The sequence below is a fragment of the Hyperolius riggenbachi genome, chromosome 8, assembly GCF_040937935.1.
Source record: "Hyperolius riggenbachi isolate aHypRig1 chromosome 8, aHypRig1.pri, whole genome shotgun sequence".
Classification (NCBI taxonomy): domain Eukaryota; kingdom Metazoa; phylum Chordata; class Amphibia; order Anura; family Hyperoliidae; genus Hyperolius; species Hyperolius riggenbachi.
Window position 1 is genome coordinate 234,142,672 of NC_090653.1, and position 22,669 is coordinate 234,165,340.

Below are 22,669 nucleotides of genomic sequence, written 5' to 3' on the forward strand. Positions count from 1 at the left end.
AAAGTCGTGGAGAGGGCTGTTATCTGACTTTTATTATCTCAACTGTAAGTGAACTAATTACTTTTTCTCTGCCAGAGGAGAGGTCATTAGTTCAGACTGCTCTGAAAGAATCATTTTGAATGCTGAGTGTTGTGTAATCTGCACATATTAGAGAATGATGCAATGTTAGAAAAAACACTGTATACCTGAAAATAAAAGTGAGGATATTTTCTTTGCTGCTAATCTTCTAGTAATTATTCATAGTACACAACCAATTCACTATATCATATTTTTTTTTCGCTTCAGTGTCTTTAACTGTTTCCTTACTCATTCTCCAATCCAGCTCCCCCTGAGACCAGTGAGAAAGTGTATTTAGAGTAAGGCCAAGCCACTTAACCTCCCTGGCGGTCTATTAAAACCACCAGGGGGCAGCGCAGCACTTTATTTATTTTTTTTTAAATCATGTAGCTAGCGCTAATACCCGCTGTGCAGCGGCATCCCCCCCTCCCCTTCCGATCGCCTCCGGTGATCAGAGAAAACAGGAAATCCCGTTCAGAATGGGATTACCTGTTTGGCTTCCCCGTCGCTATGTCAATGATTGGGATGATGTCATCCACGCCATTGCGTTGGAAGGAGTCCCAATCCACCCCTTAGCGCTGCCTAGTGGTGATTGGCCAGGCTGCACAAGGGGCCTGGGGGGGCGGGTAGCGGCGAATCGGTGCGGAGCGGCGGTGATCGGTTTGTACACGCTGCTAGCAAAGTGCCAGCTGCGTGTAACAAAAAAATTTATGCAAATCTGCCCACCAGGGCCTGAGAAATCCTATTTTCTAGACTTTTTGCTGCCTGAGGCAAGCTTGAGTGAGGATGCGCCCCAACAACCCCCCCCCCCCCCCCCCATAACTTTTATTATACTCAAAATGTATATTATACTCTTGACACATTTTGGAAAAGCTATAGGGGCGCACTTCTGTCAGTGCACTCCCAGACATCATCCTCACAGCCGCAGATCTCCTCCATGACCTGGAACATATTATGTAATACGTCACAGAGAAGGTGCAGCCAGCAGTGGGTGGAGACAGGTGTGCACGGAGGCCAGACAGGTGAGACGCACTACTCTGCTGAAGACTCTGCAGGGGCCCCAGGGAGCAATAGTTGGGGGAGAGACACCTTGAGGACCCCTACAGGCTCTAGGGCAATTGTCCCCTTTGCCTCTATGGTAGCGTTGGCCTTGGATTCTGGTAACCATTGCATGAACTGGTGAATAACAATGATCCTATGTCTCTTTTTCAGGCTCCACGATACAATCTCCGCAGTAGCACATCCATTAACCAGTCCATGTCGGCTTTGTAACTATTCTGTAAACTGTCTCCCACCAGCTCGGTATAATGTGACCTTCTGTAAAGCCAAGTTTTATATTAATATTTTGTTGTTTTTGCATTGATCTATTAAATAAATTATATTTTGTCTTAAATGTGTAGCAACTGGTAGTGGTAAATGTCAAGCATGCAGGCAGGCAGTGCCATCCATCTCTGGCCATTTTGGTGAACAAGGAGAGACTCCTTTTGCTTCAACCCCCCCCCCCCCCCCTGTATCTTGTGAGTAACCTGCATTCATTTTGTAGTCATGAACAATTAATTAGCTATACAGGATGGCTGCAGGGGGCTGGCAGAAGCCCCAGGTAAGTGAAACTTTTTTTTTCCCCTGATAATTCCTTTAACATTGGTCCATAAAGGATACCAAAATGAGTACCTGGCCAGATATTCCTCACCTGCCCCAAACTCGCAGAACCCACATAACAAACCCTTTCTGTTGAGGGATGTGGATCTTCATAAAATCTTTATTAAAAATAACAATAGGCAGGTCTGGCTGAAGCACAAGATCTAGTTGGGTCCACTCCTTATAAATAAATGAGAATTTGAAATATTCATTTCTGCAGTTTAATGGTTAATTTCATAACGGCCTCTGTATGAAATGTAGGCTCTTTGAGGCTTTGAATGTCAGCTGATCTGATTTTCACTGAAACAGATATTTTTAGATATAAAACACCTGCCAAGAGCAACTGTTGAAGGAATGTTTTCAACTAGCTTGATGTAAATGTCATATGCACACCAACAAGTGGTGTCAACAAAAATTAAAAGAAAAAAAAGTCTCAAGTCTGAGCATTCTCCCATAAGAACATGGGCATCTCTCACTTCAGTCAGGGTTGTGGAGTCGGTACAAAAATCATCTGACTCCAACTCCACAGTTTATAAAACTACCGGCTCCACCTCCCAGGTACACAAAAACATTGCTCTGACTCCACAGCCCTGTTCAGTGTCGCATTATGTCCTTGGCATAAGAAGTAGTCTTTGCTATGCGGTGAGGTCAGGCTATCTCCGTATCCATGGTATAAATTTGTATGATTTCAGAGATGATATTGTTGATAGTTGTCTTTGTAATATCTTCACTAAAAACCTGCAGGACAAAAATAAATACATTTAGACACGGTCTTTTTCACAATACATTGCCAAGTATTCCAACACTGAGCCTGATAAACCTAAGATTACAGCTGTACTACCTGCACATATCTGCCAGTCTATCCGGGTTCAACATACATTGTCTGTTGTATGGGCATCTTTACTCATTTGCCCCACAAAGAGCCTTAGAAAACTAAGTTGACGTATCTAAGATTTCCCAGAGATTTTGAGAAAAAAAAAAAAAAGATTAGCACTCTTGCAATCCACTCTGGCAGTTGTGAACAGCAGTAATACCATCTCCAGTTTACCCAAAGAATCTAGATAGTAGACTGGAGGCGGGACTTGTGATGGAACTGAGTAGGGTATTGTCAGTCTATGAATGTAATGTTTGATGCTCCTCTCTGATGAGCAGAACTCCAACCCTCCTCATCCCCAAATCCCTTATAAGTTCTAACTTATTTGATCAAACAGATGAACTCACTATTGTGTGCAGTCGCCAGTGTACAGGATCTTGAAAAAAGCCTCCAGTCTACTACCAGTGTCAAGTACCCACAGTCAGTGATGGTCTGGGGTGCCATGTCAGCTGCTGGTATTGGTCCACTGTGTTTTATCAAGGGCAGGGTGAATGCAGCTAGCTATCGGGAGATTTTGGAGCACTTCATGCTTCCATCTGCTGAAAAGCTTTATGGAGATGAAGATTTCATTTTTCAGCACGACCTGGCACCTGCTTACAGTGCCAAAACCACTGGTAAATGGTTTACTGACTGTCACAGGAGCCCTAGTGGCTGACCGCACTTAGCCTTCTAAACGGTGCCAGTGCACGGATCGTGCGAACTCTGGTCGCAGTCAATGCGCAGGAACCGTTAAGAATTAACCGCAGACAACTCAGAAGGGAGCCTGTGAGACACGGGTAATTACAACGTCACCCACTGGTTCAGAGTAAACTGCCACCACCGCGGTTACCATGGGACCGTGGAGCCCACTAACTGACTGACTAGTCCTGCGAATAAAACGGTTAAACACACGGTATTCTGTCTAGCCAACAACAAACAAACAGTAGCGTATCTTCAGAGACCCGGGATCAGTTCTGTGTGTGCTGATAAGCAGGGTAGCGGACAGTGAATGACTTAGAGAAAGTCGTTTATTCACGCAATATAAATAATTAATATATACAGACAATTATTAAAATCACAATTATGAAGACAGTAATAGCCAGTATAAAAAATAAAAGAAGGGAGAAAAATACTTAGTTCCTGGAAAGATGTCCTTTTTGTGGGAAAAACAGAGTTCTGGGTTTCAATCAGAGTTCAGACCAGGTGGATGCCAGCATATCCTCAAGCTGGCACCTGATGAGTTCAAGGTGTTTTCAGGGTGGAGGACACTGAGTTTGGCTCCTCTGCCATTCTTATGCCCCTGATTCAGTAGGAGGGAGTGAGGGCGGGCCCACACCCCCCCTTAGAATATGAGATGAGTCCTCCCCTTGTCCTGGGGGCCAGAAATCATGCCTTAACCATATATGGGCTCTATCTCACAGAACCGTACAGGTCAGGGCAGATTTATTAATATTTTCAGGTCTGCCTCGATGTACCCAGCAGCCTGATACCAAACATGAGGGGTGGGACCCTTGTGGTATCAGCAGGGCACTTCCGAACTGCCTAACTGGCAGTCTTTCCCTCAGGATGGTCTGAAATTTCTTCAGAACCAGCGCCAGATAGGGTCAAGCCTGCTCTGTTAGTTTGGAGGGTCTGCCAGCCTGGCAACACAGAAAATATGATACATATAGCAGTTTATGGAATATGAGAGACCCCTGGGATTTATACCAGGTCATTCCCAGGCAAAGGCTCTTTGAAGTTGGCAGCAGCAAGCCACATGTCGGCTCCCTGCTGGGAAAAGGAGTTGGAGTGTCTGAGTTTCCTCACTCTAGATTGGTTCTGTCATGGTGCTTGTCACCTTATACCTGATGGATGGGCCATCAGCACAGCTTGAAGCCAGGGACTCTCTGGGCCCAGGCTCATTAGCATATCAAAAGAGCCATCCAGCCTTTAGGATGGTGCTCTCTCTCTGCTAAGAAAAGGACTTCAGCTGCCCCTACACACTCAACCCAGATTGTATCGATTTGAAGCGCAATCGATGCAGGGAATCGAGTGCGATCGCTTTTTCTTCATGGGCGGTTCCAGGACGCGTCTGCGGCCCCGCAACCGTCCGTGACACTGACCATGGTATTACTGTGCTCAATTGGCCTGCCAACTCTCCTGACCTGAACCCCATAGAGAATCTGTGGGATATTGTGAAGAGAAAGTTGAGAGACGCAAGACCCAACACTCTGGATGAGCTTAAGGCCGCTATCAAAGCATCCTGAGCCTCCATAACACCTGAGCAGTGCCACAGGCTGATTGCCTCCATGCCACGCCGCAATAAGCAGTCATTTCTGCAAAAGGATTCCCGACCAAGTATTGAGTGCATAACTGAACATAATTATTTGAAGGTTGACTTTTTTTGTTTTAAAAACACTTTTCTTTTATTGGTCGGATGAAATATGCTAATTTTTTGAGATAGGAATTTTGAGTTTTCATGAGCTATATGCCAAAATCATCAATATTAAAACAATAAAAGGCTTGAACTACTTCAGTTGTAGTGTACGGAATCTAACATATATGAAAGTCTAATGTTTATCAGTACAATACAGAAAATAATGAACTTTATCACAATATGCTAATCTTTGAAGATCCTGTAGATTTGAGGGGTACTAGCCTGCAGCGGCCAAACATTTGCATCAGGGAATTTCAGGAAGAGTTCAATTTAGTTCCAAAATTTGCTCATCTCTTGCCCTACCACTTGCACTTGGTATGTGATGCTAGTCTGTCAACTTAAAAAAAACAAAAACGGTTTGCCACTAATAACTGCAATTAAAGGACAACTGAAGTGAGAGGGATATGCAGGCTGCCATGTTTATTTCCTTTTAAACAATACCAGTAGTCTGGCAGCCCTGCTGATCTATTTGGCTGCAGTAGTGTCTGAATAATAGCAGAAACAATCATGCAGCTAATCTTCTCAGATCTGACAATGGCAGAAACATCTGATCTGCTGCATGCTTGTTCAGGGTCTATGGCTAAAAGTATTAGAGGCAGAGGATCAGCAGGGCTGCCAAGCAATTGGTTGGTTTAAAAGGAAATACATCTGGCCGCCTCCATATCACTCTCATTACAGTTGTCCTTTAAAGTGCCAACATTTTAATGGCCTCGACCCCCTAAGGGCAGTTCAGTAAAATAATTTAGGTCAGAAAATATCGCATTTGGTATTTTACACTTTTTTTTTTGCAAATTCACTAAGTTTTCCAGCAAGCGGTAGAAGGTCAGTAATATACTGAAAAAACCTGCTTCAGTTCACTAGGCCCTGGTTGGTAGTCTCACCAGCTGTGGAGAAAATCAGGAAGAAAGCTATCAGTCTTCTCTTACAGGTCTGTCCATAAGCCTTCCATTCTCTGTTCAGTACATCCCCGGCTTCCCTTTATATGTGCATCTATGCTAACTAGAGTTCTTCTGTGTATCACTAAACAGATATGCACAACTAAAGGGATACAGAAAAGCCTTCTTAAACGTCTCCTGCTCTGCGGTTGTGAAGGCAAGTCATCCAGAGTATCGGATCAAATTGGGTGAGAAGCAGGGCTGTGTGGCTCTCCCTATTGGCTGTCTGCTACATCTGTCAATGTTACCGCATGGAGATTGTAAGTTACTGGCTAGCTAGAGCAGGAGATAAATACCAGACACTTTTACTTGATTTACCAAATGCTTTAAAGGGAACCTGAAGAGAGTACAATTATTTAAAATAAACACATGACGTAGCTGCAAATAAATATTACATACTTACCTCACTGTCAGTTCCTCTCAGAAACTCACCATTTTCTTCTTACAGTGAGCCCTTCCAGTTCTGACAATATTTTGTCAGAATTGAAATATACCAGTTACTGACAGCTGTGGATATATAACTGACAGAAACAACTTGAGGATGCAAGGACTGGGGAAGAGTCTGTGTGCATGGATAGGGAACTGGCTAATGGACAGAAGACAAAGAGTTGTGGTCAATGGATCGTACTCAAAATGGGAGACTGTTAGCAGTGGGGTCTCACAGGGGTCTGTTTTGGGTCCAGTGCTCTTCAATTTATTTATTAATGACCTAGTAGATGCAGTAGTGAGCAATGTTGCTATTTTTGCAGATGATACAAAATTGTGCAGAATCATCAACTCTCAGGAAGATAGTGTCATATTGCAATAGGATGGCTATATGGGCACATACATGGCAGATGAAATTCAATGTTGACAAATGTAAAGTCATGCATTTTGGACGTACTAATGGTCTAGCACCATACAAAATAAATAGGATACAGTTGGGGACGTCAAACTTGGAGAAGGACTTAGGAGAACTCATCGGCACAAAATTAAATAATCTTACTCCATGCCAAGCAGCTGCAGCTAAAGCTAACAATTTTGGGATGCATTTAAAAGGGAAATAAAAACTCGAGATGCTAGCATAATATTGCCCCTGTTTAACTCTCTAGTAAGGCCACATCTGGAATATGGAATTCAGTTCTGGGCACCACATTACAAAAAAGATATTGCAGTTTTAGAGCAGGTGCAGAGACTAGCAACAAAATTGATATGCGGGATGGAAGGTCTCACTTATCAAGAAAGGTTAGATAAACTGGGTTTATTTAGTCTAGAGAAAAGATGCCTTAGAGGGGATCTAATTAACATGTATAGTGGAGGAAATTAATTATTTGACCCCTCACTGATTTTGTAAGTTTGTCCAATGACAAAGAAATAAAGTCTCAGAATAGTATCATTTCAATGGTAGGTTTATTTTAACAGTGGCAGATAGCACATCAAAAGGAAAATCGAAAAAATAACCTTAAATAAAAGATAGCAACTGATTTGCATTTCATTGAGTGAAATAAGTTTTTGAACCCTCTAACAATAAAAGACTTAATACTTAGTGGAAAAACCCTTGTTTGCAAGCACAGAGGTCAAACGTTTCTTGTAATTGATGACCAAGTTTGCACACATTTTAGGAGGAATGTTGGTCCACTCCTCTTTGCAGATCATCTCTAAATCCCTAAGGTTTCGAGGCTGTCTCTGTGCAACTCTGAGCTTGTGCTCCCTCCATAGGTTTTCTATTGGATTAAGGTCCGGAGACTGACTAGGCCACTCCATGACCTTAATGTGCTTCTTCTTGAGCCACTCCTTTGTTGCCTTTGCTATATGTTTTGGGTCATTGTCGTGCTGGAACAACCATCCACGACCCATTTTCAGTTTCCTGGCAGAGGGAAGGAGGTTGTCGTTCAGGATTTCACGATACATGGCTCCGTCTATTTTCCCGTTAATGTCCTGTGCCCTTACCAGAAAAACACCCCCAAACCAAAATGTTTCCACCCCCATGCTTGACGGTGGGGATGGTGTTTTGGGGGTCATAGGCAGAATTTTTCTTCCTCCAAACACAGCGAGTTGAGTTAATGCCAAAGAGCTATTTTGGTCTCATCAGACCACAGCACCTTCTCCCAGTCACTCACAGAATCATTCAGGTGTTCATTGGAAAACTTCAGACGGGCCTGCACATGTGCCTTCTTGAGCAGGGGGACCTTGCGAGCCCGGCAGAATTTTAATCCATTGCGGTGGAATGTGTTTCCAATGGTTTTCTTGGTGACTGTGGTCCCTGCTAATTTGAGGTCATTCACTAACTCCTCCCGTGTAGTTCTAGGATGCTTTTTCACCTTTCTCAGAACCATTGACACCCCACGAGGTGAGATCTTGCGTGGAGCCCCAGAGCGAGGTCGATTGATGGTCATTTTGTGCTCCTTCCATTTTCGAACAATCGCACCAACAGTTGTCACCTTCTCTCCCAGCTTCTTGCTAATGGTTTTGTAGCCCATTCCAGCCTTGTGCAGGTCTACAATTTTGTCTCTGACATCCTTGGACAGCTCTTTGGTCTTTCCCATGTTGGAGAGTTTGGAGTCTGCTTGATTGATTCTGTGGACAGGTGTCTTTTATACAGGTGACTAGTTAAGACAGGTGTCCTTAATGAGGGTGACTAATTGAGTAGAAGTGTCTAACCACTCTGTAGGAGCCAGAACTCTTAATGGTTGGTAGGGGTTCAAAAACTTATTTCACTCAATGAAATGCAAATCAGTTGCTATCTTTTATTTAAGGTTATTTTTTCGATTTTCCTTTTGATGTGCTATCTGACACTGTTAAAATAAACCTACCATTGAAATGATACTGTTCTGAGACTTTTCATTTCTTTGTCATTGGACAAACTTACAAAATCAGTGAGGGGTCAAATAATTATTTCCTCCACTGTATAAATACATCAGAGGGCAATATAATAGCTTGGCGGATGAGCTTTTTGTCCCTAGGCCTTCTCAAAGGACTAGAGGACATGATCTGCGCATGGAGGAAAAACGTTTTAGCCATTTATTTAGGAAAGGGTTCTTTACAGTAAGAGTGATTAAGATGTGGAATGCATTGCCACAGGAAGTCGTTATGGCAAACGCTATACCTGCATTTAAAGGGGGCTTAGATGCTTTCCTTGCATTGAAAGACATCGATGGCTACAATTACTAGGTAATGCCTAATGATGTTGATCCAGGGATTTAATCTGATTGCCATCTGGAGTCGGGAAGGAATTTGTCCCTTTAGGGGCTAATTGGACCATGCCTTGTAAGGGTTTTTTCGCCTTCCTCTGGATCAACAGGGATATGTGAGGGAGCAGGCTGGAGTTGTACTTTGTACTGGTTGAACTCGATGGGCGTATGTCTTTTTTTCAACCAAAATAACTATGTAACTGAATGTGCAAGGTAATGTCCATGTTTCCCTATGGCTCAAGTGGGTGATATTACAGTTTAACAGTGTGCTGACCAGGAAGCAGTTATGGGGTAATGGCCATATTGAAAATGGAGGACGGAGAATTCCATTGACCACAGTGGACAATCAGGACACGGGCGAGGAGAAAGAGGAGTAGATTGCACAGGAGGTAAGTATGACCTGTGTATGGTTATTTTGACCTTTTATTTTCAGTTCAGGTTCTCTTTAACCTTTGTGAATTGCAATTTCTTGACATTTGAGGTATAACGCATAAGTCAGTAATTTACCTCACTAGTCTGAAACTTTTAATTTGGAGTGCGGTAATAGGTTTAGTGAATTGCCGTATGGCAAGGTGATCACTAAAATCTGCCGTTTTCTGCATTACTGAATGCCGTAATTCTTAGTAAGTTGAATTTTCATGGCATTTGCCTAGCTAGCAACTTGGGAGTAAGTGACCACTGCCCCTCCTGAGCATTAAAAAAGCTAAGATATTTAAGCAGCATTTTCTCTGAATTTGCTGCCCCTGAAATGTCGCAATTGTCTTATCTACCACTGTGTGAGCTCAATTGACTAAACACTGCCGACAACAGCCCATATAAAACTAACTCCAACATTACCATAGATTGCTAAAAGGTAACAATTTCCTGGTAGTTTCCTGCCTGTTTAACCCCACCAGGAAAATGCCCATGTTAATATGCCCTAAGAGACCCTCCCCCCAACGCATAAGGATGGAAAACAATAACGTCTTCTTTCTGTGGTTAAATGTACGCCTTAAAGGGATACTGTAGGGGGGTCAGGGGAAAATGAGTTGAACTTACCCGGGGCTTTTAACAGTCCCCCGCAGACATCCTGTGTTGGCGCAGCCACTCACCGATGCTCTGGTCCCGCCTCCGGTTTACTTCTGGAATTTCAGACTTTAAAGTCTGAAAACCACTGCGCCTGCGTTGCCATGTCCTCAATCCCGCTGATGTAATCAAGAGTGCACAGCGCAGGCCCAGTATGGTCTGTGTCTACGCAGTACACCCCTGATAACATCAGCGGGAGTGAGGACACGGGCGTGCAGGCGCAGTGGTTTTCTGATTTTAGTGTCAGAAATTCCAGAAGTGAACTGGAGGCGGGTCCGGGTCCGGTGAGTGGCTGTGCCAACACAGGATATCTGCGGGGGACCATTAGAAGCCCCTGGTAAGTTTAGCTCATTTTCCCCCGACCCCCCTACAGTATCCCTTTAAAGGTAAGCTGAAGTGAGAGAGAGATGGAGGTTGACATTTCCTTTTAAAAATGCAAACTGCCCAAACCTCTTTACTGCAGTTGAATTTTCTTTTATTGACCTCTTTCCATGTAGGGCTCGGTTCACATTTATTTCAAAACCTTATCCATGACTCTGTTTTTTGGCTCAGAGCCACAGATAGCAATGTTAAAAATAGCGGCCATCTTTGCACACTTCAAAAACGGATCTGTGGGCGATCTGGGGGATCAGTTTTGAAAAACTGAACAGAGAGTCTGGATTTGTTGGGACTTCACGGACCCGGGATACACAGAGGTAGTGAAAGGCAATGTCAAAACTGATCTCCCTCTACACAGAGAACTTTGCACACAGAAGCGGAGGGAGATCTGGTTTGCCTACTGCCTGCTCCTTCCCTCAAGGTCACCCCCATAGGTGTCCCCAGATAGCCTGAGGGAGTAGCAGCCAGGAACAGCTGTGGGGAGGGACCCTTCCTCCATCCCCTGGGTTTCCCTGTCTCCCCCTCCAGCTATGTGTGCTATATTATGGCAAAAGCAATAATGAGCGAGTGGGAAGCATTTCCATCCTTCCTCTGCTCGACGCGTGACCGGAGCCCGGACAGCACATTGCGTTCTGCAACCGGAACTATTGTGGACCGACCCTTACTCACATAAAGTACTTCTCGGATTCTACATGTCTTTTCAAATGTATTGTATATTCTTGCCTTATTACTTCTGTGCGACTTGTATACAATTCTGATATGCAAATGTGTATACACCTTATATGAATATACCACAATAAACTTGATATAAAGAGGAAGACAAATTTAAATTGCCTGGCTGTCCTGTTGATCCTAGGCCTCAAATACTTTTAGCCACAGACACTGAACAAGCATACAGATTAGCTGGAATACCTGCATGCATGTTTCAGGTGTGTGATTCAAACACTACTGATGCATAAAAAGACCAACAAGATGCCAGGAAACTGGTATTGTTTAACAGGAAATAAATATGGCAGCCTCCACATCCCCCTCACTTCTGGTTTCCTTAAAGTAGTAAGGCAGCAGTATTGTACGTACCTTCCACCACTGGTTTTCAGCACCTTCATTGCCTGGGACCTCTACTCCATAGCACTGCATAGCAAAGTGTAGCACGGCTACAGCAATATGCTGTGCCTCATAGCGCAGACAGATGTCCCCATGGTAGCTGTCCCTGAGAAGCGCCCAGGAGGCTGTAGTGATAGGATTGCGTTCCCAGCTGTGCCGGTTCATCCAGTTCTTCACAGAAACCAGATAATGGAGCAAATACTGTAATGGAAAACATGCAGAATTTAGAAATGTCCCAGGACTTCTACTACGTCCATTCACGCTACAAGATAAAATGATTTAGTTCCCTGAACAGTCCATCAGGGTCACTACACTACAGTCAAAGCATTTTTTGCTTTAGGCCCTTTTGAATTGATGATGGGGATGTGTGTGACTCCACAGATGAAAACTCTACTTAAAAGATGCAAAGAGACAATAGGTGGAAGATCAATGAATGCAACAACTCAGCATTTCAAACACCGAGATATTGCTGGAACAGTAACAAGTTCAAACAATCCTACAAAGAGCATGAACAGAGTGTATCTGCACAATATGTGCCTTGAGTAGTCTGTGACGCTCTTCCCTGCTGACCCGCATAAGCCGGGTGCTGCTTGGTTTCAGCATGCACACCTTTTAATAGTGGAAGTAAACTCGCAACCTTCATGGGGGGAAAAAAAAAATCTTCATTACAATTTATAGAAATCTTAAAGAAACCATGACATTTTAACTTGCTTTCACTTTCCAGGGAGCACTTAAAGGGTTAAGCAACTAATTAGACACTTTGATCTAGCTAAACAAACACAGAGCAGTGAACTTCTTTAGCAACCATACATGGAATAAAAACTTTTTCATTGTGTGCTGTGCAAGTGTTCACGGCCGCTGTGTGACTGCAGGTGGTGTCCCCAAGTGGCAAAGGTGGAACGGAGCACTGCCTGCACCTACACTCCATATAAAGGCTTAGGGCATCCGCCATTCAAGCTAACTCAGGTCACACTGGATACTTGCTAACAAAAATTGGGTAGCGCTCTCTTTCTCTTAGGACATGGGCATAAGACAGCCTAAGTGTGGCATCCCCATACATGTGCCTGCAAATATGTACAATCGATGGTTTTCTATAAAATCAGACCCATAGAGAACATTTATATTGCGCTTTTCTCAGTGCCACTAGGGCACGCTCAGTAGGCAGCAGCAGTGTTAGGGAGTCTTGCCCAAGGTCTCCTCACTGAATAGGTGCAGGCTTACTGAGAAGAAGAGCCGAGACCCTGGTCTCCTGTGTCAGAGACAAAGACCTTAACCGCTTCTAGACCGCACTGATTGAAATCTATGCTGTTTGGCACCTGTTATTCCTGCCAGGGTGTAGATTTCAATCCTCCCCGCTGCATACTCCCTCCGCTCCCTCTTCGCTGCATCCCCCTCGCTCTGTCATCGGTATGACAATAGAGCACCCGCAGCCAGGCAGGAGCCGATTTCATTGGCTTCTGACCCCATGATCACTGTGAGTTAATCACATTGACGACAGAGTCAGAAGCTAATGAAATCGGCTCCTTACCGCCTAAGGGAGCTTTGCCGTTATAGGGATGGCAGAGCAAGGAGGCTACAGTGACGGGACATTGTAGTGAACGGTGGAAGCCCCGGGTCAGTGTGGTGCAATGTCGGTAATTTTTAAACCAGCAGTTTCTGGACCTTAAGGGGAAAGGGAAAGAGACTGCTGGTATGGAAGGGGTTAACCCAGAGCCGGGACAAGGTCCTCCAGCACCCAAGGCTGAGACACCAAAGTGCGCCCCTCCATACCTCCCACCTCAGCTGTTACACACTGATTGGTATTGGACTAAGAGGCGCCTCAGGGCTCCCCGCTCCCCCAACACCTTAATCTCTTGTTTTGTAGCTGCAGTCACTACCATGTATCCCCTTTTCTTATTTCTCTCTGCTTCACACACAATAGGGGAATGATAGCTGAGTGAGTTGTGCGCCCCCTTCTACACTGCGCCCTGAGGCTGGAGCCTCTCTCGCCTCTGCCCAGCCCTGGGTTAACGAGTACACTATCCAGCCACTGCTTTTCACTTCCTAGTTTGTGTGTGTGCATCGTATATTCCTTCAATTCTCTGAGAAGCCCTTCCCTACAGTCCTATATAAGCCCGGTGCTTCTTTGTTTTTGCAGGGATTACCATTTCACTGCAAGTTCATATGATTCCTACAGATAGTATCCCAGAGATCCTGCCATTTCATTACATTGTGATTAAAGCAATCTTCCAAAACCTGGCTGCTTTCTTCACCTGACTTTAGTAATACTTTAAGCAGATCATTACATCCTTCTCAGCATCCGCTAGACACAAGTTTGGCTGTGTACCCTGCTATCCAGAGAGAAGAATGATCCACACTGCGCTGTCACTTCCTGCCATTCACCAGGCTGAGGCGAACATAAGATAAGCTGTATATCCTTGAACACTCTGTCCTCATTTACTTAATGAGCAGCCGTGGCGTTCTTATTACACATGCAGAGCTGACTTCATGGCGCCGTCGTGCACATGCTCCTCTCAATCACTCACTTTGTGCGGATGGTTGAAGGAGACCCGGAAATGCAGCAGCCTTAGCATCAGCAATTCACACTGGACAATGCTGTCCCGCAGCTCCCAGAACTTACAGTCCACTTCCAGGGGATCGCTGCCTGGATTCAGATACCTGCGAGAGACACAGAAGAACAAAAAAAATTCAAAGTCAAACCAGAAATGAAAGGCATGGAATTACACTAATGCATCAAAAGTGCCTTTCAAAACTGCATGCCTACTTTAATAAAAATTAAAAAACAAAAAAAAAAAACAAAAAAAAAAACACCACGCACACAAAAAACCCCCTAACATTTGGGCCTGCTGAGCACAGCACAGGTGGCTACAAAGGTAGAGGAGTATCGGCACTGGGTGCAGCCGGGAGCCTGTAATGCAATTGGCGTAAGGTAGTGTGCTCTCATATAGTGAAAATAAATAAATAAATAATAATAAAAAAAGGAGTAGCGAGGCACAGCTTACCTTAAAAGCCCTTTATTGCAGCTTGGGCAGATACAGTGGCATAAGCGGTGAGGGTGACAAACTAGCCTGACAGCTCTTTCGCACTAGATGCGCGTCAGATGCTTTTTTCCATATGGAACAGCACAGGTGGCGTTGCATATTTTTACTTGATAAGTATAACAAACCTGGGCTAGTTAGCATTATCTCATTTATTAAAGCAAAAAAATATGAAAAAGGACTGAGTTTTATCAACTATTTAACCACTGATCATTCCGGGTACAGTATATCTACGTCCCCAGAGACTTCATCTTAGCTCCAGGGGCATACGTACCTCGCTGCTGCTAGTACACTGATCATTGAATGGACAAACACGTCAAAGTGCCTGTGATCAATGATCACCAGCAGCAATGAGATGCCGGTGGCCATGAGACAGTGAAGATACAAACAATACTTCCTGTGTACTGTTCACAGTACACAGCAATAAGTGGGAAGACATCTAGTGGCCAAATATAAAATTACACTTACATACACCAAAGTAAATAAAATATCCTATTCATTGACCTCCATTACCCCCCTCCCCTTCCATAGTTACTAAAATAAAAGACTTATGACATTAAAAAAAATACATTATACAGGGTGGGCCATTTATATGGATACACCTTAATAAAATGGGAATGGTTGGTGATATTAACTTTCTGTTTGTGGCACATTAGTATATGTGAGGGGGGAAAACTTTTCAAGATGGGTGGTAAGCATAGTGGCCATTTTGACGTTGGCCATTTTGAATCCAATTTTTGTTTTTTCAATAGGAAGAGGGTCATGTGACATCAAACTTATTGGGAATTTCACAGGAAAAAACAATGGTGTGCTTGGTTTTAACGTAACTTTATTCTTTCATGAGTTATTTACAAGTTTCTGACCACTTATAAAATGTGTTCAATGTGCTGCCCATTGTGTTGGATTGTCAATGCAACCCTCTTCTCCCACTCTCTCTTCACACACTGATAGCAACACCGCAGGAGAAATGCTAGCACAGGCTTCCAGTATCCGTAGCTTCTACCAGCCCCCTGCAGCCATCCTGTGCCCACGCAGTCTCGCTCAGATCCTCCTGTCCCCCTCCGGCAGCTACTTTTCACTTTCGGCGACAGGCTCGACAGTCTTGGCCACGCGTCTGTTTCTTCACGTTCCTGACGGCAAATAGCAGCATAGAGGGCGCTATTGCGGAGGCCCCTTGCACACTGGGAGGCACCGCGTTATACTTCCCGCCATAAGGGCCATGAAGACTTGCACAGTTTACGCAATGTGTGGCGGTGCAACAGAGGTATAAAAAAACAAACACAAAAAAAACGCCTCAATCTTGATGCAGAGTCTCCAGCATGTTATTGCATGATCCATGTCTACCACACAAATCATGCAGTATTGCAAGTCCAAGGGCGACACAGACTGTGCGTGACGGAAGCGCGGACAGACAGGAAGTACGCCAATAAACGGGGCAGGTCTATGCATATGACACGGTCGCCGAATGGTGGCGCAGGGTCAAATAAAGCTTCATAGTCTTCCTCAAGTGTAAAACGGGCCTCAAATAACAGTTATACTTTAATTAGCATAGGCATGTCATCTAAGTCTGGAGCCTACAACACAACCTCTCATGGGTATGCCTTTAACCATCTTAGCGGTATGGACGAGCTCAGCTCGTCCATCACCGCCGATGGCTGCCGCTCAGGCCCTGCTGGGCCGATTTTGTTCAAATAAAAAGCAGCACACGCAGCCGGCACTTTGCCAGCCGCGTGTGCTGCCCGATCGCCGCCGCTCTGCGGCGATCCACCGCGAGCAGCGGCGAAAGAGGGTCCCCCCAGCCGCCTGAGCCCTGCGCAGCCGGAACAAATAGTTCCGGCCAGCGCTAAGGGCTGGATCGGAGGCGGCTGACGTCAGCTGACATCCATGACGTCACTCCGCTCGTCGCCATGGCGACGAAGTAAGCAAAACACGGAAGGCCGCTCATTGCGGCCTTCCGTGTTACTTCTGGCTGCCGGAGGCGATCGGAAGAACGCCTCCGGAGCGCCCTCTAGTGGGCTTTCATGCAGCCAACTTTCAGTTGGCTGCATGAAATAGTTTTTTTTTTAATTAAAAAAAAAACCCTCCCGCAGCCGCCCTGGCGATCTTAATAGAACGCCAGGGTGGTTAAAGGGAAGGTCCAAGCAAAAAAAAAAAAAAGTTTCACTTACCTGGGGCTTCTACCAGCCCCATGCAGCCATCCTGTGCCCTCGTAGTCACTCACTGCTGCACCAGTCCCCCGCTGGCAGCTTTCTCACCTCGGTCAGGGCCGAATTGCGTACATTTTTATCACATTCCCGCTAGTGCAGCCCCAGGTAAGTGAAACTAATTTTTTTTTTTTTTTTGCTTGGACCTTCCCTTTAAGACAGACGACTTCCAACAAAGTCGTGCTATGACCCCTCTGGAGGAGCCTCTTGCAATCGCCATGCATGTCACTTCCTCTTCCTGCTTCATTCAGTGATGCACTTCTCTAACAGAGAAGACGGGTGACCTGGAAGTTATAACATAGCCAAGATGGCAGCCGCGATTTTTAAATTAAAATCGAGCGAAAACTATTTGGTGCAGAATGGCGATTCATCAAATGAAAGAGGAGAGCTACAGAAAGGTATGCATCTTTAAGTACTTTGCAGTACTGGTCGGAGTCTTAAAGGCATGCCCATGAGAGGTGCTCGGAGTGCCTTTAATGCATGTAGTAACATTTTACAAAACACTTATGCCAGGCCACCAATCATTTTGTCACACTGAGCAAATCTTACCTATGGCAAACATTAATAATGTCTCGTGTTCGAAGGTGCTGCTCCTCCACCTTCCCAGCCAAGTAAATGGCGGACATGGCCACTAGGTACGGGTCGTATGCATCGATTGTGGTCTCATGAAAAAACTTGTGATAGATGGTACAAGCCGTCGCTATCGGGATGGACTGCATTCCCAGCTTTACACCTGCATATTACAAGACAGTGCAAATTAGCGGATTGCTGATGCTGTACAACATGAAAGTCGGGAAGGATAGCGTTAGTTGTTAGTTAGTTGTTTAGTGTGAGGGCCTGGAGTTCTTTAGTGTGAGGGTCCCGAGTTGTATGATGGTAGGAACACACTAGGCAGAAACACTAGCGTTAACGCTTAACATGTAAGTCACCAGGCCGCATGAAAAATGTGTTTGCGTTCAGCAATGTGCGTTTTTAATAACTCTGAACTTGCTGCATATTTTTCCAAAACGCACATAATGTATGTCAATGGTGACGCAGAGGTATTGCATTTTATTGCGTAGTTTAATGATTTATTTCTGCTTCCTGTTGACTACCTAGTGATGAGCATAAAGCGCATATAAAAAAAACCACGTACAAAACGCACTTGAATGCAAGCAAAACGCAAGAATAACGCATGTGTGAAACAAACACAGGCACTCAAAATGCATATGCAGCGAAACGCAACCTTTCACGCAAACTCCTAGTGTGTATCCAGCCTGAAGGTTGTGAGTAGGATTTGCATGTAAGGAGAACATTTTGCCCTACCAAACACAACACATTGTTATGTGATGATGAATATATACTTGATGGCCTGTAATACCATCTACTCATCTGCAGGTGTCACTGTCCCTCTATTTAACAACATAGAGGCTTAGAAAACACTCCATAAGCTCGGGGCCTGACTTGCTAAGGCCTTGTTCACGCTAAAATTCTGAATAAGGGCTCAGACACAGCGTTTTTCTGAGCGATTGCTCAGCGCTTCCTGAGCGCTTTTTAAAAATCACTCCCAATAACTTGCATTAAAAACGCTGAAAAATAGTGTAAACATCGCCACAATAGTGTACATTTTTACACCTCCACGATTTTATACAATTGCTGTGATTTTTATGCAAGTGAATGGGAGCGATTTTTAAAAAGCGCTCAGAAAGCGATGATCAATCGCAAATGTTTAGAAAAGTGCTTATAGTGTGTGAGCCCTAAGTGGAAGTTTGTTATGCACAGTTACTCTATGCACTGTAACATGTTTCAGTGCCTGTTTTTGTGCATCGTGATGTGTTTCTGTATACCTTTTAACATGCATTTTTTTTGTGCTGAAAGAAAAAAAATGTATTTTACGAATTTTTAAATGTACATGCTAAAAAGGTGAACAAGCCCAAGCTGCGCGCATTTAAAGCAAGTCTGAAGTGAAAAAGAGCACTCGGGCACCCAAAGACTTCCCAAGCCTTCCAGGATGGCTAACAGTGGAGACAGTGCTGGAACGGGTGGACTGTGAGAGGAGTGGGAAGGCTCAACAAGATACAGAGCCTTCCCTCTCCATAGGTATAGTTTTTTTTTTGGGGCACGTCATCGTGCTTTCCTGCGTATGTGCAGAGCACTCCTGGTCTGCGCACTACCATTACATAGCAATGCCGTGTGCATAGTGTGAAAAGAGCCATAGTGCAGTCATTGTTTACCAGTAATCTGTCCGCTGCAACCTGCTCAATCATGAACCACAAATCAGCTATGTGATTGCATCACCGACTAGTAAGTTCAATGCTTGACTTTGTTTTGACAAATTTTAGGAGTCTGTGTCTAAAAAAATTTTTTTTTTTTTGTGATTCCCGTCACTTGGGTGAGCGGTTAAAAGCGATTTTCTAAGTGCTTTTCCAGAGCCTTTTTTAAATTCACTCCCTGACGCAAGTCAGGAAGTGAACTCTTTGACCCGGGAAAGAATAAATAATGTATTTATTCTTAAAAACGCGAACACAAATCGCTGCACAAAGCAATTTTGTGAGCGTTTTGCATTTTTTCCTATACCTTCCATTGAGGCGGAATTGTTTCAAAAAAAGTACAGGCAGTGCTTTGCTGAGCGGATCAGAAACGAACCGCTCAGATGTGAACTCTCTCATAGGGAATCATTGCACAAGCGGTTTTAGGGCGATTTTGAAAAAAGGGCAAAAACGCCCTTACCGTGAACAAGACCTAACTTCCAAATTTGGCTGTCACTGGTAAGAGTCTCCCTGAAAGAGTCCCAAAAGTAGTTCCCCATGTACTCAAAGTCACCTTAAATGAAAAATGATCATGTTTGACTGCAATGTCCTTGTTGAAAAAAAAAAAAAATAATTACCTGTCTCCATAATAAACCTTGTCACTTTAAAGTGAGTTTTCAAAGGCTTGTCTTTATCAGACAAAACTGGAGGACTGGTCTCAACTTCCATCATGCCAGGGATCTTTAAAAAAAAAAAAAAAAAAAAAGGGGGGGGGGGGTTGTAAATTAGAGCACATAGTTAACATCAAAATCAGAATATGACAACAGCAACACAGGAAGTTTTCATTTTACATATGTTTCACTTACATGAATTTGTAATAACGTGATCTCTAACTTCAACAATTTTGTTTACATTACATGAGTTGTTGGGGGCTCCTTTCACATTAGGATGTTGTGGTACTTTCCCCTGTTGCAGTGGGCATGTCAATGAGAGGCCACAATACCCGTGGTGTGACCTGATGCAGACTTTGCCGCATGTTGCCGAGTAGCACAGCGTGGCACACAATTGCAATGGAGTCTGGCATTGCGACAATATTTATACAATGTGGAATGCATATGAATACCAGTGAAGTCCCATGACGCACCTCCTGTTTTGAACTGTGCGTGTGACTAAGTGGAGAGGAGGGCTGTGGATTTGGTTCAAAAATCATCTGACTCCTCAGTTTCTGAAACCACAGACTCCGACTCCAGCTACCCAAAATTGCTCTGACTCCTCAACTCCACAGCCCTGGGGGACAGATGCAAGTAACAACTGACGCCAGGAGGTGGGGGAATGCAGATTTCCCTGTTGCCTCTATCTGCCGCAGGGAGTGGTGCGGTGTACTATGGTAGGCTCTGCATCGTGTGTGGGACTAGCCTAACAAAAGCCTCCCATATGTACTGTGGTTGCTGGAATATTGTTAAAAGCAGTAATACGCAAAGCATGACGATCTTGTCATTAACATACAGCACTCTGCTCTGTTTATAAAGATTTACTGAGATCTGCCTCTGCCGAGATTTACTAAGATTTGGCACTATGACGAGATTCACTGAGATCTGGCACTATGATGAGTTTCATTGAGATCTGGCACCAATGTGAGATTCATGGAGATCTAGCACTAGGACGAGATTCACTAAGATCTGGAACTATGACGAGATTCACTGACATCTGGCACCAATATGAGATTCACAAACATCTGACTTGTCTTTGGATGAATCCCCTTCTCCTTTAATATAAAATAATGTCCTAGTTACCATACATATGAAATGGATTAGATTGGGAGCTCCGAAAGTCAGTGACATGACTATGTACTCTGCAAAGTTCTTCAGATGTCACAGCTATATAAATACATAATAATAAGGTAGGACATTAGACTATGCCTATGGTTGGATTAGATTGTGAGTATTTCTGAGAATAGTCAGTAACGTGATGTTCTGGTAAGTGTTGCAGAAGATGTCAGTGCTATAAAAATACAACATGGTAGGATATTAGACTATGGTAAGATTAGATTGCGAGTGGCTCTGAGAACAGTCAGTGACTGCAGCTGTGGTGAAAATTTTTGCAACTTTGTAAGATTTTGTAACCGGTTGCACTTATAGGTGTAGCTATCGCAAAGTGCAACATAACCATTGACTTCAACCTATCTGTATCAGAAAATGCAACCCAACCTAACTCTATTCTCACACAGAACCCTCCCCTCTTGTCCAACTAATAACCCCTCCTGGAGGGAACAATCCCCCCTTGTTGCTCAACTAATAACAGGACCCCCCTCCTCCTGGAGGGAAGAATCCCCCTTCTTGCTCAACGGGAACCGTGGTTGCAAAACATTACAGGCGTGATAACAGGAAGAAGTCACACCGGCGCAGTTATACACAGCCCGCACAGCGCACATGCGCAAGTTGCAAAATGAAATGGGCTGCAAAAACTTTCATTACACAGGGACTGTTGCAGGCATAGTGGGGAAGCTGCTGGGCATAGTGAGGCTGCTGCTGGGCATAGAGGCACTGCTGCTGGGCATAGTGGGGGCTGCTGCTGGCATAGTGATGCTGCTGCTACTGGGCATAGTGGGGGCTGCTGCTGCTGGGCATAGTGGGGGCTGCTGCTGCTGGGCATAGTGGGGGCTGCTGCTGCTGGGCATAGTGAGGGCTGCTGCTGCTGGGCATAGTGAGGGCTGCTGCTGCTGGGCATAGTGAGGGCTGCTGCTGCTGGGCATAGTGGGGGCTGCTGTTGCTGGGCATAGTGGGGGCTGCTGCTGCTGGGCATAGTGGGGCTGCTGCTGCTGGGCATAGTGGGGGCTGCTGCTGCTGGGCATAGTGGGGGCGGCTGCTGCTGGGCATAGTGGGGGCTGCTGCTGGGCATAGTGGGGGCTGCTGCTGCTGGGCATAGTGGGGGCTGCTGCTGCTGGGCATAGTGGGGCTGCTGCTGCTGGGCATAGTGAGGCTGCTGCTGCCGTGCTGCCTGTCTCCCCATGCCTTCACTCACCATGTGTGCCTGTAGCTCTCCCCACTCCAGATCGAAACTCCTGTTGTCATTTTCTGTCCCATAGCAAGTACTATAGGACTACGTAAATATGGCCACCGGAGTCCACATTCAAAGACTCCGGCGGCCATTTTGTTGTAGATCGAGAGTAATTACTATTAGATAGACAAGGCCCAACCTCTCTGCATCTTGCAGCCTCTGCCAGTGCACTGCAGTCAGTGCCCCGCACCCTGACCATTGGAGGCTGCCAGGCTGGGCTACCCGGAGTGAAACTACGCCACTCCTTCATTCCGAGGCTGAAGCTATATTACCTGAAGCAGCAGGTGATCAGTAACTAATGCGCTGCGTTACCCTGCAGCGCCCCCTATGCTCACACTCCAAACATGCTGCTGCTGAGCCCGTCTCGGGATTTGCGGAGTTCCATCTACTAGACCCCGAATCCGTCGTAATTAAACCCTGCCCACAACTATTCATTATCCAATCAGCGGCTCGTTTGGAACTTCCCGTTCTTTCACTTTGCGCGGCGCCAGGTACATCCTGACCTGTGCGGCTGCGCAAGCGGGGA

At 45.0% G+C, this 22,669-nt stretch overlaps 1 protein-coding gene across 2 annotated transcripts; it reads right to left on the reverse strand.

The window, feature by feature from the left end:
* Window positions 1–1,814: 1,814 nt before the first annotated feature.
* Window positions 1,815–22,626, reverse strand: CCNQ (cyclin Q). Of its 2 annotated transcripts, none has more exons than XM_068249771.1 (6): window positions 22,416–22,626; window positions 19,725–19,827; window positions 17,408–17,591; window positions 14,142–14,274; window positions 11,590–11,817; window positions 1,815–2,433 (listed from the first exon to the last, which is right to left on the reverse strand). In XM_068249771.1, exons 2-6 carry the CDS (start codon window positions 19,816–19,818, stop codon window positions 2,344–2,346), a joined length of 729 nt encoding a protein of 242 aa, XP_068105872.1. In that variant the 5' UTR covers window positions 19,819–19,827; window positions 22,416–22,626; the 3' UTR covers window positions 1,815–2,343. The 2 variants fall into 2 exon arrangements, with proteins under 2 accessions (XP_068105872.1, XP_068105871.1); XM_068249770.1 differs by lacking the exon at window positions 22,416–22,626 and adding an exon at window positions 22,108–22,401.
* Between the last annotated feature and the right edge of the window lie 43 nt (window positions 22,627–22,669).

What these genes read in the sequence shown, in the direction of transcription:
- CCNQ (XM_068249770.1), bottom strand. An exon ending in CCTTCAACCATCCGCACAAA is followed by an intron (nt 11,818 to 14,141) that starts GTGAGTGATTGA and finishes TTTCCATTACAG; the next exon opens with TATTTGCTCCATTATCTGGT. An exon ending in CTGAAAACCAGTGGTGGAAG is followed by an intron (nt 2,434 to 11,589) that starts GTACGTACAATA and finishes TTTGTCCTGCAG; the next exon opens with GTTTTTAGTGAAGATATTAC.